This window comes from Mobula birostris, chromosome 9, assembly GCF_030028105.1.
Source record: "Mobula birostris isolate sMobBir1 chromosome 9, sMobBir1.hap1, whole genome shotgun sequence".
Taxonomy (NCBI): Eukaryota; Metazoa; Chordata; class Chondrichthyes; order Myliobatiformes; family Myliobatidae; genus Mobula; species Mobula birostris.
In genome coordinates, this window is record NC_092378.1 from 29988190 (window position 1) to 30002604 (window position 14415).

The following is a 14415-nucleotide window of genomic DNA, read 5'->3' on the forward strand; positions in this document are numbered from 1 at the left end:
GTTTAGAAATAAACATACAATGCCGAAGGGTCTCGGCCCGAAACGTCATCTGTACTTTTTTCTCTAGATGCTGCCTAGCCTGCTGAGTTCCTCCAGCATTTTGTGTGTTGCTTTGATTTCCGGCATCTGCGGATTTGCTCTTCTTTATACAATAGAAACTATCTAAATTTTTTTAAAATCTTTCAGGACGTTGATCGACTTGCTATTCGTTCCCATTTTGTGCGTTACTCTTTTTTTTCAGCAAAATCTCAACAAGAGAACACGAGGATGCAGCGTTTACTACAACCGCGTTCACCTTTCATTCTAAACAGTTACCGAGGACAGTATTAGCAGCTACACTTGGAGTCGTCACTTCCAGGATAATTGGGTGCCAGAAACCGCTCTATTCGAATCAGCTGTTCAAAGTAAAATTTGTTATCAGAGTACATACATGTCACCACATAGAACCCACAGATTTTTTTCCTGCGGGCATACTCAGCGAATCTATAGAACAGAAACTGTAAACATCAGGATCTGTTAACTGTAAACAAACGGTGCAAATGCAGATATAAATAAATGGGAATGAAATAACAATATAACCGAGTCCTTAAATGAACGTAGCTGTCCTTTTTTGTTCAAGAGCCTGGTGGTTGAGGGGTAGCAACTGTTCTTAAACCTGGTGGTGCAAGGCCTGAGGCTCTTGTACCTTCTACCTGATGACAGCAGCGAGAAAAGAACATGGCCTGGGTGGTGAGGATCTTTGATGAGGGATGATGCTTTTCTACAACAACCTTTCATGTCGATGTGCTCAATCAAAGAGGGCTTTGCCTGTGATTCACTGGGACGAATCCACTAGCTTTTGTAGAGTTTTCCATTCAAGGGCTGTACCAGGCTGTAATGTGGCCAGTCAGCTCACTTCCCACCACATATAGTACTGTATCTAGAGAAACTTGCCAGGGTTTTTGATGACATGCTGAACCTCCACAGACTCCTGAGGAAGTAGAAGCGCCATCGTGCTTTCTTCGCAATGGGTCCCCTGAGATAGTGACACCCAGTAATTTTAAGTTACTGACCCTCTCCACCTCTGATCCGCCGATGATTCTACTGATGAATGACAGCGAGGAGAGACTGCGAATTACCATGATAAGAGGTCACAAAGAATCAGAAATCAGAATCAGATTTAATATCACCGGCATATGTTGTAAAACTTGTTAACTCTTAACAAACTGTTTGTCAAATATTAATTCGTTTCTTTCTGCATCGACATGGCCCAATCTCATGTAATTCCAGCATTTTTGACTGAGACTAAAAATTCAACTGATGGGCTGATTCTGGGTACCAGCACAGAAGGGAGGGTCGTGTGGTGATGAGCCGCAACCACCAGGACAGGCAGGTGTGAATTGCGGGGGCGATCGGGCGGCGCTGTGGAAAGAATGGGCGGTGCACTTGTGGTGAGTGACAGCAAGGCCGGGGCGGACTCAGGGTGAGTGACAGCTCGGGAGCTGCTGTGAAGATCGGGAGCGGGAAATCTTCTGTGGGGAGGTTCCATTAAACCAACCGCTTGGTAGGAATTCTGATTTCTGTTCTTTCTGTTAAAACATAAACGCAGAACTTCCCAGTTTTTGTGCGCCTGGTGCACGCAGTTCCAACAGACAGGGTCCCGTTGTTAAGGGTGGAACCTGGCTTCGTTTCTGTGTACCGAATGGAGAGTTGGAAAAGTTACAGAACTGTTCAGGGAGTGAGGAATACAACAACGAAGAGAGTGCAGTAATTTTAGTGGCGACGAAACTTAGTGGCTTGTGTAGTGGACAACATTAATATGTACAATGAAAATAAGGGTTCGTTCGTTATGACGTGGGAGATCAGGGTCTCACCATGATTGTTCTTGGCAAGTTTTCCCACAGAACTGGTTTGCTGCTGCCTTCTATTGGGCAGTGCCTTTACAAGATGGGTGACCCCAGCCATTATCCAGACTCTTCAGATTGTAGGCCTGGCGTCAGTGGTTGCATAACCAGGCCTTGTTATATCATCAGCGGCTCAGATAACCTTTCGTTACCTGCTTCCACGTGACCCTGATCGGGGGGTGGGGCTAAGCAGGTGGCACACCTGGAAGCGGAGGGGAAATGAACAAAATATAGAACGTTGTGAATGGGGAAAAAAGCATTCGAGTATTTTGACAGCCATAATCATTTATGGCCAATATGTAGATAAGATGTGGAACACAAAGAAACGCCCAGAAATGCAGGAAATAACCTTCAAGTCGGGCAAAGAGAAACGAGTTTTGGGACGGCTCTTGGAGCCGACATATGAACTCTGTTTCTTTTTGTGCAGATAATGTCTGATCTGCTGGGAGTTTTCAAGCATTAATTGTCATTATCTGTTAAGTTTGTATTGGTTATGCTCTGAAATGTATTGCCTAAATAGTAGATGATGTAGATTCAATTGTCTTTTAAAGAAAGTGGCTAAGCATGTGAATACAAAATAAATAGCGCCAAATTTGGGGAAGAAACAAGAAGTGCAATGGGATTGCTCTGCAAACGACGCGCACAGAGTCAATGGGCCAAATGGCAGCTACTTGAGTTGCAATCATTGAGTGGCTCGTTAATATCAGGAGATAAGGGCCCAGAAAGCTTTGAATTGAATTGACTTCATTACTTACATCCTTCACGTATATGACGAGTAAAAATCATTACGTTACGTCTCCGTCTAAATGTGCAATTTATAATAATTTATAATAAATATTATGCACACCAGTAGAGTCAATATAACATAGAAATACAGCATGAATTAATCAGTCTGATGGCCTGGTGGAAGAAGCTGTCCCGAAGCCTGTTGGTCCTGGCTTTTATGCTAAGGTGCCGTCCTGGCTGGTAGCAGTTCCTGGTTGGGTGACTCACGTCCCAATGGTCTTTTAGGCCCTTTATACACATCTGTCTTTGTAAATGTCCTGAATAGTGGGAAGTTCACATCTACAAATGCACTGGGCTGTCCGCACCACTCTCTGCAGAATCCTGCGATTGAGGGAAGTACAGTTCCCATTCCAGGCAGTGATGTAGCCAGTCAGGATGCTCTCAGTTGTGCTCCTGTAGAAAGTTCTTAGGATTTGGGGTCCCATACCAAACTTCCTCAACCGTCTGAGGTGAAAGAGATGCTGTTGTGCTTTTTTCACTACACAGCCGGTATGTACAGACCACGTAAGATCCTCGGTGTACCGAGGAATTTAAAGCTGTTCACCCTCTCAACCCCAGATCCATTGATGTCAATAGGGGCTAGCCTGTCGCCATTCCTCCTGTAGTCCACAAGCAGCTCTTTTGTTTTTGCGACACTGAGGGAGAGGTTGTTTTCTTGACACCACTGTGTTAGGGTGTTGACTTCTCTGTAGGCTGCCTCGTTATTATTTGAGATTAGGCCAATCAGTGTAGTATCGTCAGCACATTTAATTAGCAGATCGGAGCTGTGGGTGGCGACACAGTCATGGGTATGCGGAGATGAAATCTTGAGCACGCCCTAAGATTTGTCGCAACCCAGAAACCGTTTTAATTTACTTCATGTAGTATCATTACTGCTTGAGTACAAACACAGACAAAAGAGGCTAAGAGGAAACCTGATAGACAGCTGGTGCCTATTTCCCAGGGGCAGGCATTTGAGGGGAGGGAGAACATTTGTTTTTACACAGAGAGTGTCGATGCTTGGAATGTATTGCCAGGGGTGGCGGTGGCGGTGGAGGTGGAGGCCGATACGATAGAGGCATTTAGGAAGCTCCTTGACAGGCACATGAATGTGCAGAGAGCGGAGCGGAGTGGACCATATACAGCAGAAGGGACTAGATATCATTAGATTAGTTTGGCACAACACCTTGAACTTGGAGGAACCTGTTCCTGTGCAGGAATGTTCCATATACCAGATACCTCAAAGTAGTTTCCAGCCAGAGAAATATCTTATTTTTGAAGAATAGTCATTGTTGGGACATACCGGAATTACATCTGTGATAGATTTATTGAACTGATGTCATTACTAAGGCCAGTTCATCAATATTTTAGCATCAGGGGAAAGTGCTGTTTTTAATTTTCTGTACAGGTAGATTTTCAGCCACTTTTTGATCCAAGTAGAGATTGCCTTATTCTTATAATATTAGAATATAATATTGTTTCAAGATGTATTCAGAAGGCACAAAATCCCTTGCAGGAAGGTTTTGGATGAATATTCATTAAAAATCTGAATTCCAATTAATGGGGGGGGGGAGGGGAAAAGGAAAGAAGTAATATAGGATGCAAAGAGAATTCACTTAAACATTAAGTCTGGTTAAATCTGTGTTTACTCGTTCTTTTTATATGGTTGTCAGCCAAGGACATTACCTTTAAATGAATATTCATTGAAGCATTCATGAAGACCGATGGTTGAATCCTTCTGTCTCTTTCAGATCTCCAGGATGCCATCAACTTGGGTACATGCTTTTGGTTTCACTGTGTTACCTCACACAGCTGCAATTATTGATCGGTCATATCAGGAAGAAATTACTGGCTGGTATGCATTTCTCAAAAAGCCATCTTGGTGTCCACCCAACTGGGTGTTTGCTCCTGTGTGGGTAACATTATACACAGGCATAGGGTATGTAATGATCCAATTATGCACTTTATTTTGTTTCTTTTAATATATTTTTACAATCCATTACGTATTAAATGTGTTTTCCTAGTTATAAGTTTCTAACCATGCAGTGTTTGATGATTGTGAATGAAAATCAAGTAGCTGGAACTTAAATACTAATAGCTAAAGAAGAAATACTTTGGACTGCAAGTTCCTCTTTGCAGTAGCAATATAGCATTTCTTCCCAGATTCTTGAGGAATGACCTTCCTGCAACACTTTCCAATGTCATTTTGTGCTTTCATTAATTGTGCTGATTTTTCCCTGCCCTAAGCAGAGATGATTAGGGCTGACATCTACAACTTGAACTTACTATCCAGTATAAATGTGGGAGCAACTTATGTATTGTGCCCCTGGAGGAAATCGTCAGATGCACTGACTTTAAACAGCAGCTCAAACTCAAACATACCAGATTGTCTGTTTGATTTGCTATGGCCTCAGTCAACCATGTTATAAATGTTATTTTCAATTATTCTTCATCAAACCCCCACCATGCTAATTACTGAAGAGTTGATTTGTTGAATAAACTTTTGCCATCAGCCTTAGACTTAACTCAGGTCAGAAAGTGAGATTATTGAAGTAATGGTTCAGTGCAGGACCGAGGGCAATTCAGACTATCAAAGTTGTTTTTTTTTGTATGCAGAGTTTGATTGGTCTTCAGTCTTCTGTTCCTAACTCATCTTCAGTGAATACTTTTCAACAAATTGCTGTTTGCGGGATAGGCCATTTACAAAGTAGTAGTCAAAATTCAAGAGATTGTGAATCAAAACTGCAGGTAGTAAAAATCAGATACAAATTTGAAAATGTTAGAAATGGATCTCGAGGAGGGTTAGCAAGAACCATCCATTACAAGCACTCAGATCTCTACAGCTATTTTAACTAGACTTCCTCATCCCCTGTTCCCCCCCCCCCTCAGACTTTTTTCCATTCTCCCTGGTTCTGCCATCTCCATCTTATCTGCTTGGACGATGAAACTTCCCACTCTGGTACATTTGAGGTGTTTTCTCTCCCGAAAGAAGGCTTCACTTCTACCATAGTTGCCAGAACGCTTGACCAAATCTGATCTATTCTCCACACTTCTACTCTCACTCCCTCTCCTACCAAATATCAAATAAAGTTCCACTGGTCCTCACTTTCCACCTAACTGCCCCCAGCATTCAGTGAATCATCCTATGCAGTTTCTTCCATCGTCATGTTACTTTGAGACACTTATTCCCTTCCCCTCATAGCATTCTTTTCACATCTCCCTCATCCACTGTTCCTTCTTCTCTTACACAGCTATGGAAGATACAGCACCTAATCCTACACTATATCACTTCTCACCATTGAGAGACCCAAACAGAGTGTTTCCAGAATTTTCCACTTTCAGTTTAGGAAATGAAAGACAACGATAGATCAACTAACATCAGAACTGTTCTTATGCTGGATAAGGCTAGAAAAAAAGGATGGGGGGAGATGAGCGGCGGTTTAAAACATTAAGAATATTAAAATCTTCCAGGAAAACTAAAGTGGCTGTACTTGAAGTACCTCATTGGTTCTGAAACATGTTGGGATGTTCTGAGAAAATAAAATACCATTATTTCATACAAGTTCATTTAATGTGATATATCATAATCACCTTATTGTTTCTGACAACCTGTGATCTTGGATTGTTTTCTGATCAGGGCATCACTCATCGCATCTCAGTCAGAGTCATAGATGGAATTTTTGGGAAACGTGATTTCTGATGCACGGAGGGGAGGAGATGTTAAAATGGCTAAGCCAATTTGCTTCACATATTGCTGTTTACATTATGTAAAGTGCTGCAGTCAAATCAAAGGAGATATTAATTAGAAAGGGAAAGCCTGTTCTTTTTCTTGAATGAAAAAATCCATAAAAATCATACAATATACTTAAAAACATACTTCCTATTTGGATTTTAATGCTAGACAACACCCTGAAAATTATAAAGAGTAATTCAGTGTATTGTGTTAACTATAAGATTTCCACTTACAGTAATTCTCTTGAAATTATTTTAGTGAATCTCAAATTTCAGTGACTAAGGCTATACTGTTTAAGTATATGACTTAGTACTTGTTAAATTCTAGAATATATTCTATTTCATGTTAACACTAATTTGATGTATTGTGCGAATGTAGCATGTTTAATGAAGTTAAGTACTATCCTCTCTCGTTTACTTGTGCTTTCCATATTCACAGAGTGCAGGCCTTCTTGAAAAATATCCCTTCATATGATAGTAACATACAGTCAATAACAACTTTGGACTAACTCCACTCTATTCTATACTCAGTTATGGCTCTTATCTGGTGTGGAAAGAACTGGGTGGATTCACTGACAAGGCATTGGTTCCACTTGGTTTATATGGAACCCAACTTGCTTTCAACTGGGCATGGACTCCAATTTTCTTTAAGAAACACAAAATAGGATTGGTATGTATACAAATACTATTAAGGGAAGATACAGTTTTTTAAAAAAGTGAACATTGTAACATTTTTGAATATTGAATAACGGTAACCTGAGCATTATGGCTGTTTAGTTTATAAAAGCTCACGCTCGCAGAACTCAGAAATAACTACCCTAAAATGAGATACAGAATAAAATGAGATACACTGTCTGAATTTATGAAAAAACACTACATAAACACATTTTTCAGTTTGTATTTCTCAAATCGCGCACAAATAGCATGGCTTCACGCTAGATAGTCAAACATGAGGAGGGGCTGAAGTGGACCTGGTGTCAGATAATGAGCCTGGCCAGGTGACTGACCTTTCTGTGGGAACAGTGACCACAAATCCTTAAGTTTTCAGATGGCTATAGATAGGGACACGTGTGGACCTTGCAGGAGGGTATTGAACTGGAGCAGGTCAAATTACGAGTGCGTTAATCAGGAATGCAGGAGAGCTAATTGGAAACGGCTGTTTTTTGGGCAAGTCCACATCCAACATGTAGAGGGTAAGACCAATTACACAGTACAAGACAAGTATGTTCCAGTCAGAAGGAAGGACGACAATGGCAAAGTAAGAAAACCTTGGATGTTGAGAGAGGTGATGAATTTAGTCAAGAAGAGCATGAATCTAAAGAAGCCAGAATCAAACAGAGCTCTTGACAATTATAAAGAAGCCAGAAAAAAAACACATGAAGGCAATTAGGAAAGCCAGGATAGGCTAGGAAAAGCCCTTGGGACGTCCTTAGTAAGAGAATCCCAATGTATTCTATACATACGCCAAGAGCAAGCGGATAACTAGATAAGGTAAGACTGCTCAAAGATAAAGAGTGCAACATTTGCTTGGATGCAGAGAATGTGGTTGTGGTCCTTAATGAGTACTTCATATTAGCTCTTACCAAAGAGGACATAGAGGTTAGGTAGATCGGTGGCAAGAGTATTAATATGCTAGGCCATTTTGAAATAAATGAGGAGGTAGTGTTGAATCTCTTAAAGATCATTGAGGTGGATAAGTCCCCTGGTGCTGATGGGATATACCCCAAGTTATTGAGAGAGGCAAGTGAAAAGGTTCCTGGGGCCTTAACCAATATTTTAGTGTCCTCTCTAGCAACAAGTAGCTAATGTTTAATTATTCAAGAAGGGAAAAATCTTGGGAACTATAGACCAGTGAGTCTCAAATCAGTGTTAGGGAAATTACTGGAGAGAATTCTTAGGGCTAGGATTTATGTGCATCTGGAAAACCATGGCCTAATTAGAAAGAGTCAGCATGGTTTTCTGTGGGGCAAGTCGTGTCTTAACTTGATCAAGTTTTTGACGCTTCATGCCACAGAAACCGGCATAAGCACCGGCCTGATGGCCACAAGGCTCGGGACAGACTTTTAAAAAATCGATAAAGGTAGAGCTGTGGATGTTGTCTGCATGGATTTTAATAAAGCATTTGACAAGGTCCCCCATGGGAGGTTCATACAGAAGATTAAGATGCATGGGATCAGTGGTGAATTAACCATTTGGATTCAGAACTGGCTTACCCATAGAAGACAGAGGGTAGTGGTTGAAGGACTTATTCTAGCTGGAAGTCTGTGATTGGTGGTGGTCCACAGGGATCTGTACTGTATATAAATGACCTGGATGAAAATATAGCTTGATCAGTTAGTAAGTTTGCAGATGATATTAAGATTAGTGATGTTGTGGTTAGTATAGGAGACTGGCAAAGAATACAGTGGGATATAGATCAGTTGCAGATATGGGCAGATAAATGGCAGATGGAGTTTAACCCAGCCAAATGTGAAATATTGCACCTTGATAGGTCAAATGCAAAAAGGCAGTACACTGTTAAGGGCAAGACCCTGTGCAGTGTTGAAGAGCAGAGGGATCTTGTGGTCCAAGTTCAGAGCTCTCTGAAAGTGGCTGCACAGATTGATCGGGTGGTTAAGAAGGCTTATGGCATGCTTGTCTTAGTTATGGCATTGAGTTCAAAAGTCAGGAAGTTACATTGCAGATTTATAAAAGTCTTGAAAGGCTGCTTCTGGAGTATTGTGTGCATTTCTGGTTACCCCATTACAGGAAGGATGTCAAGGCTTCGGAGAGGGTGCAGAAGTAGTTTACTAGGATACTGCTTGGATTAGAGGGCATGTGCTATAACGAGAGATTGGAGAAAATAAGGTTGTTTTCTCTGGCGTAGCAGAGGCTGAGGGGATATCTGATAGAGTTTTGTAAAATTATGAGAGACAGACAATCAGACCTAATCTTTTTCCGTGGGTTGAAATATCTAATACCTGAGGACATGCACTTAAAGTGGGGGGGGGGGGTTAATTTCAAAGGAGATATGAGGGGAAATGTTTTTACACCCAGAGTGGTGGGTGCCTGGTATCACTGCCCAGGGTGGTTGGTGGTAGAGGCAGATATATTAGGGACTTTTAAGAGACATTTAGATCGGCTTATGAATGTGAGGAAATTGAAAGGATATAGACATTGTGTATGCAGAAGAGGTTAGTTGGCCGTTTGATTGGTTCAACACAACATTGTGGGCCAAAGGGCCTTTTCCTTTGCTCTACTGTCTTGTTTGCAAAGCTATCACTGCCCTCATTGTCTTCAGTGTTCTACAGCCATTTGTAACCTATCAGACAGAAATCTACAGCATGCAGCCGGTCCATGATGGATAGCTTATTTCGCATCTGGCAACCCCAAAATTAGACTTCAGCTTTCCAGCCACACACACTATGGCTAGGTGCTCGATTCCCAAGTGACTAGTTTAAGCTTTGTCGCTTACTGAGACTTGGTCCTTGGCTGCCGGGTCAGTTTAATGTCAGAAAATTGTTTACAAATTTTCTTCGGACCTTGAACTCTGTTTCCCACAAGGTAAGAATGATAGCTTCTGATAAATGTAAAATCTTCTCGTATGCTGTTATTAAAAAAAAGTCAGTTTGAAAAACAGTTAAAAATATAATACACAATAGCCAGTCTTGCTGAAAGAAACCATCGCTCATTGTCTGTACGTCAGATTTCTGAAAATTCTCTGACGGCCTTGAGGTCTTTAGTTGCTACCAGGAAGGGGTGGGATAACTTTGCTTAATATACCACAGTGAAGTTAGTCATAGTCATACTTTATTGATCCCGGGGGAAATTGGTTAAATTAGTACCATCATTAAAAAAACAGGAGAGAAAACAAAATGTTTCAGTTGCAGTGATACCAAAGTAAGTGATTTAATGACATTTTGTGGGAATATTCAGTTTTTGTTTTTTGATGGCATTTATGATCTATGACCCATGGAACTTGACGTATGGGACTTGGAGGAACTGAATGTTTCACTGAATTCTGAACCATTCCTTGTGATTTTCAGAAGCACTCATTTGTACTGATCATTCTACTGACTCATTTGTATTGCCTTTGCAGGCTTTTATTGACTTGCTTTGTGTTTATGGGACAGCGGCAGCTACAACTGTGGCTTGGTATCCCATCAGCAAAACCGCTGCCTACCTGATGGCTCCGTACCTGGCCTGGTTGACCTTGGCTGCAGCACTCAACTACCGCATCTGGAGAGACAACAAGGGGAAGGAAGATTAAGTTGTTCATCACTCTGCAATGTTGAATTTTGTAAATGGAAGGAAGAACTTTGTACTCCTGCTATTCATGTGTGGAGAGTTTTTAATATTCATGCTTATAATTCCTACTGACCTCTCATTTGTATTAGGTGTTTTATTGAAATGCTAATAATTAAAATTTCTATATTGAGATTCTTCTGTTAATACCCACCTCAGCATTTTCTTTTGTACTAATCATGGAAGCCAGAAAAAACAATTCAATATCAACAATAATATTTCTACATCAGCTCGATAACATCAGCATTTAATTGTAATCACACTTGGTGAGGTTGTTGGAGAGCCTTTATCTGCCTTATTGCTTCTACATAGTGCTCCTCAGATGGCCACAGCCAGACAGCTTCGTGATTATTTCCTCACAGTGAAGGAATGTGTAAGTACCCACAAAGAGTCCCAAGTGCCCCAGATTCAGGCTGCACCACTGTGTGTATTAGGTAGCAGGAGGGTTAGCCAGTTTGTTGACTGAGCATTATTAAAGTGGCGATGGTGAGAACGGCAGGACTTTCACCCAGAGAGAGAACAGCAGATCTCCACTCCACAGCCCCACTGCTGTTTCTCTGCTCACCACAGTCTGAGCAGCAGTGATTCAAAACTACAGCCTTGATGCCTCTGTGAACTACGTTAGGAGGAATATCCCTAAACCAACTGCATACCATCATCTGAGAAGGTAATGGGTGGATTTGAAGACATGGTAGAACAATTACAACATGAAAGGAGGCTATTTAACCAAGAGTGTGCTGGACAAGAAGTGTCAACCAATCTAATCTCACCTTCCAGCACAAGCTCTATAGCTCTGCAGGTCACAATTCTTCAAGTACATTTTAAAAATGTGTTCAGATTCCAATCCACCACTTTAATCCTCTACACCCTTTCATTGTCTATTTAAAATTATATGCCTCCTCTCGCTGAACCACGACCAGTCACATTTTATCCCTGCTCCTTGGATTTTGACCTTTCTGTCCAGGGAAAGTTTTGCCTTTTATTTCTGCAGTCAATACCCAATCTTGCGCACTTCCTCGTCGCTGCTCAAAAGGAAAAAAAAACATTTGTCCAATATTAGCCCAATTTTGAAATAATCTGCTCCTTGAAATACCCTGATAAATTGCTGCTGCATCTTGTAATGTGTGGATTAGAACCACAGAGTGTTCAAATTGAGATCTAATTTGTCATTTACATAAATACATTGTTATCTACTGACCCTCCCTGTTACATTCTCTTCCTTTGCTAAAGAGAGGAAAACATCCATAATGTTTCCTCACATCAGCCTGCCTCGCTGGAAATCTGTAATTAAGACAGAAAATGCAGGATTGAACAGCTTCTGTTGGGAGAGATTAGATTAGATTAGATTAGGAGGACACACAGTCCTCTTTTATTGTCATTTAGTAATGCATGCATTAAGAAACGATACAATGTTTTTCCAGAATGATATCACAGAAACACATGACAAACCGACTGAAAAACTGACAAAAACCACATAATTATAACATATAGTTACAACACTGCAAAGCAATACCGTAATTTGATAAAGAACGGACCATGGCACGGTAAAAAGTCTCTCAAAAGTCCCATCATCTCACGCAGATGGTGAACCTCCAGCACCGCAAACTTGCCAATGCAGCATCCTGGAAGCATCCGACCACAGTCCAACTCTGAGTCTGCCCGAAAACTCCGAGCCTCTGACTAGTTCTCTGACACCGAGCACCACCTTTGCCGAGCGCTTCAACCCCAGCCCTGGCAACAGGCAATAGGCAAAGCCCAGGATTTGGGACCTTCCCCTCCGGAGATTCTCGATCGCACAGTAGCAGCGGCAGTGAAGCAGGCATTTCAGAAGTTTCTCCAGGTGTTCCTCCGTGCTTCTCACAGCTGTCTCCATCAAATCCTGATTGTGCACGGCCCCCTAGTTAACACATACTATATCATTCAGAATGGCTGTGCGCGCTGTGTCATGCCGCCATCTTCTCCTCCCTCCTGAGAGAGAGAAACAATTACCTTTCATAAGAACTAGGAACACGGTACAGTTCAGGCCTTCTGGCCCACAATATTGTGATGACCTTTTAGCCTACTTCAAGATCAATCTAATGCTTCCCTCCCACATAGCCCCCCACCCCATTTCTCTTTTATCCATGTGCCTATCTAAGAAAGATGGGAAATTGAAATGAGTCGCTGAGGCAGGGGAAGGGATGTAAAGAAAAGAGAAGGCCTGTACTGGGAAACATTAAATAATGAAAGCTATAGTGTTGCAGGATGAATGGGGTTGGCAAAGGCCTACCTGGAAGAGGTACACACAGCGGGAACCAAATCAAAGGTCAATAACCCAAAATATTAACTCTGTTTCTTTCTCTGCAGATGCTAACTGAACTACTAAATATTTGCAACATTCTCTGTCTTTATTAACCCTGCAATTGGAATGTGATTGCCTGGAACATCACAGTTACCATCTTCACAAAAGTATAATGATGACTAGTGACTCAGATATGTAGGAAATAGTTTTGAGCTTCATTCCCCCTCCATCCACAAAGATTGCTCATACAGAGAGCGAGAGGTGGATTCTGGTCACTTGTGTTCTCTGTACATTTAATAGTCTCGTATCAATGGTCAGGAATAACTGAAGATTTCAGCATAAATCCAAGATAGAGAAATGATGAGTCCTACACATATTCAACACCTTAGCAAATAGAGGGGCTAAATATTGGATTTAGCGATACAAGCCTCCATAGGATGAAACTCAACACAGTAACTGAATGTTCATAATGGTAGACGGTAATAAAGCAAAACAGACTGAGTGAGCACATTAAGTTTGTGGAGCCAACAATAAAACACAGAGTAAGTTGGACTTTAATATCAGTCCTTGGATTTAGTATCTGGCATATCGCTACATATGTCATTTACCACCTTTTTTGTCACATTCTATTTCCTGGCAGTAGAAAGAAGGAATCTATTTACCACTTCCTTATTATAGCCTGTTTAAAATCTAGAACTGATAAGTGATATCTGCAAAATTTCTGCTTGTCTGTCACTGATGCCTTGATGAAAGATGGCGGTGCGACTCAGCTCGCAGCGGCCACTCCAGTGGTGATGTCTGTTATTTGTCAAGTGGGGTGCCGTGCACAATCCTGATTTGATGGAGGGAGACGGATGTGAGAGCACGGAGGAATATCTGGAGAAACTTCTGAAATGCCTGCTTCGCTGCTGCTGCTACTGTGTGGTCCAGAATCTCTGGAGGAGAAGGCCCAGAATCCTCGGCTTTGCTTGTTGCTCAGCGGCCGGGGCGGGGTCGAAGCGCTCGGCAGAGGATGGTGCTCGGAGAGGCTGCGTCGGAGGGGCTGGTCGGAGGCTCGAAGTTTTCAGACGGACTCAGAGTCCGCTGCGGTCGGGTGCTTCCAATGGTGCTGCATCGGCAAGTTTGCGGCGCTTGGAGGTTCATGGCAGGGAGAGTTTCTCCCTTCTGCCACCTGCGTGAGATGATGAGTCTATCGGGACTTTGAGACTTTTTTTTTTACCGTGCCCATGGTCTGCTCTTTGCACTGTTGTAACCATATGTTATAATTATGTGGTTTTGTCAGTTTTAGTCTTGGTTTGTCCTGTGTTTTCTTGTGATATCATTCAGGAGGAACGTTGTATCATTTTTTAATGCATGCATTTCTAAATGACAATAAATGAAACTTGTTAATGTTGCACTTCATTTGTTACAAGAGTCACTTTGTGTTTGAAAATGAAGGCCAAAGAGAGGGAACTATGAGGCCAGACTAAC

General features: G+C 41.7%; 1 protein-coding gene across 2 annotated transcripts; it reads left to right on the forward strand.

Annotated features, from left to right (window-relative positions):
* Nucleotides 1–1444: 1444 nt before the first annotated feature.
* On the forward strand, nt 1445–10811 carry LOC140203347 (translocator protein-like). Of its 2 annotated transcripts, none has more exons than XM_072269380.1 (4): nt 1445–1543; nt 4400–4587; nt 6912–7050; nt 10459–10811. In XM_072269380.1, exons 2-4 carry the CDS (start codon nt 4409–4411, stop codon nt 10627–10629), a joined length of 489 nt encoding a protein of 162 aa, XP_072125481.1. In that variant the 5' UTR covers nt 1445–1543; nt 4400–4408; the 3' UTR covers nt 10630–10811. The 2 variants fall into 2 exon arrangements, with proteins under 2 accessions (XP_072125481.1, XP_072125482.1); XM_072269381.1 differs by lacking the exon at nt 1445–1543 and adding an exon at nt 3830–4056.
* The last annotated feature ends 3604 nt before the right edge of the window (nt 10812–14415 follow it).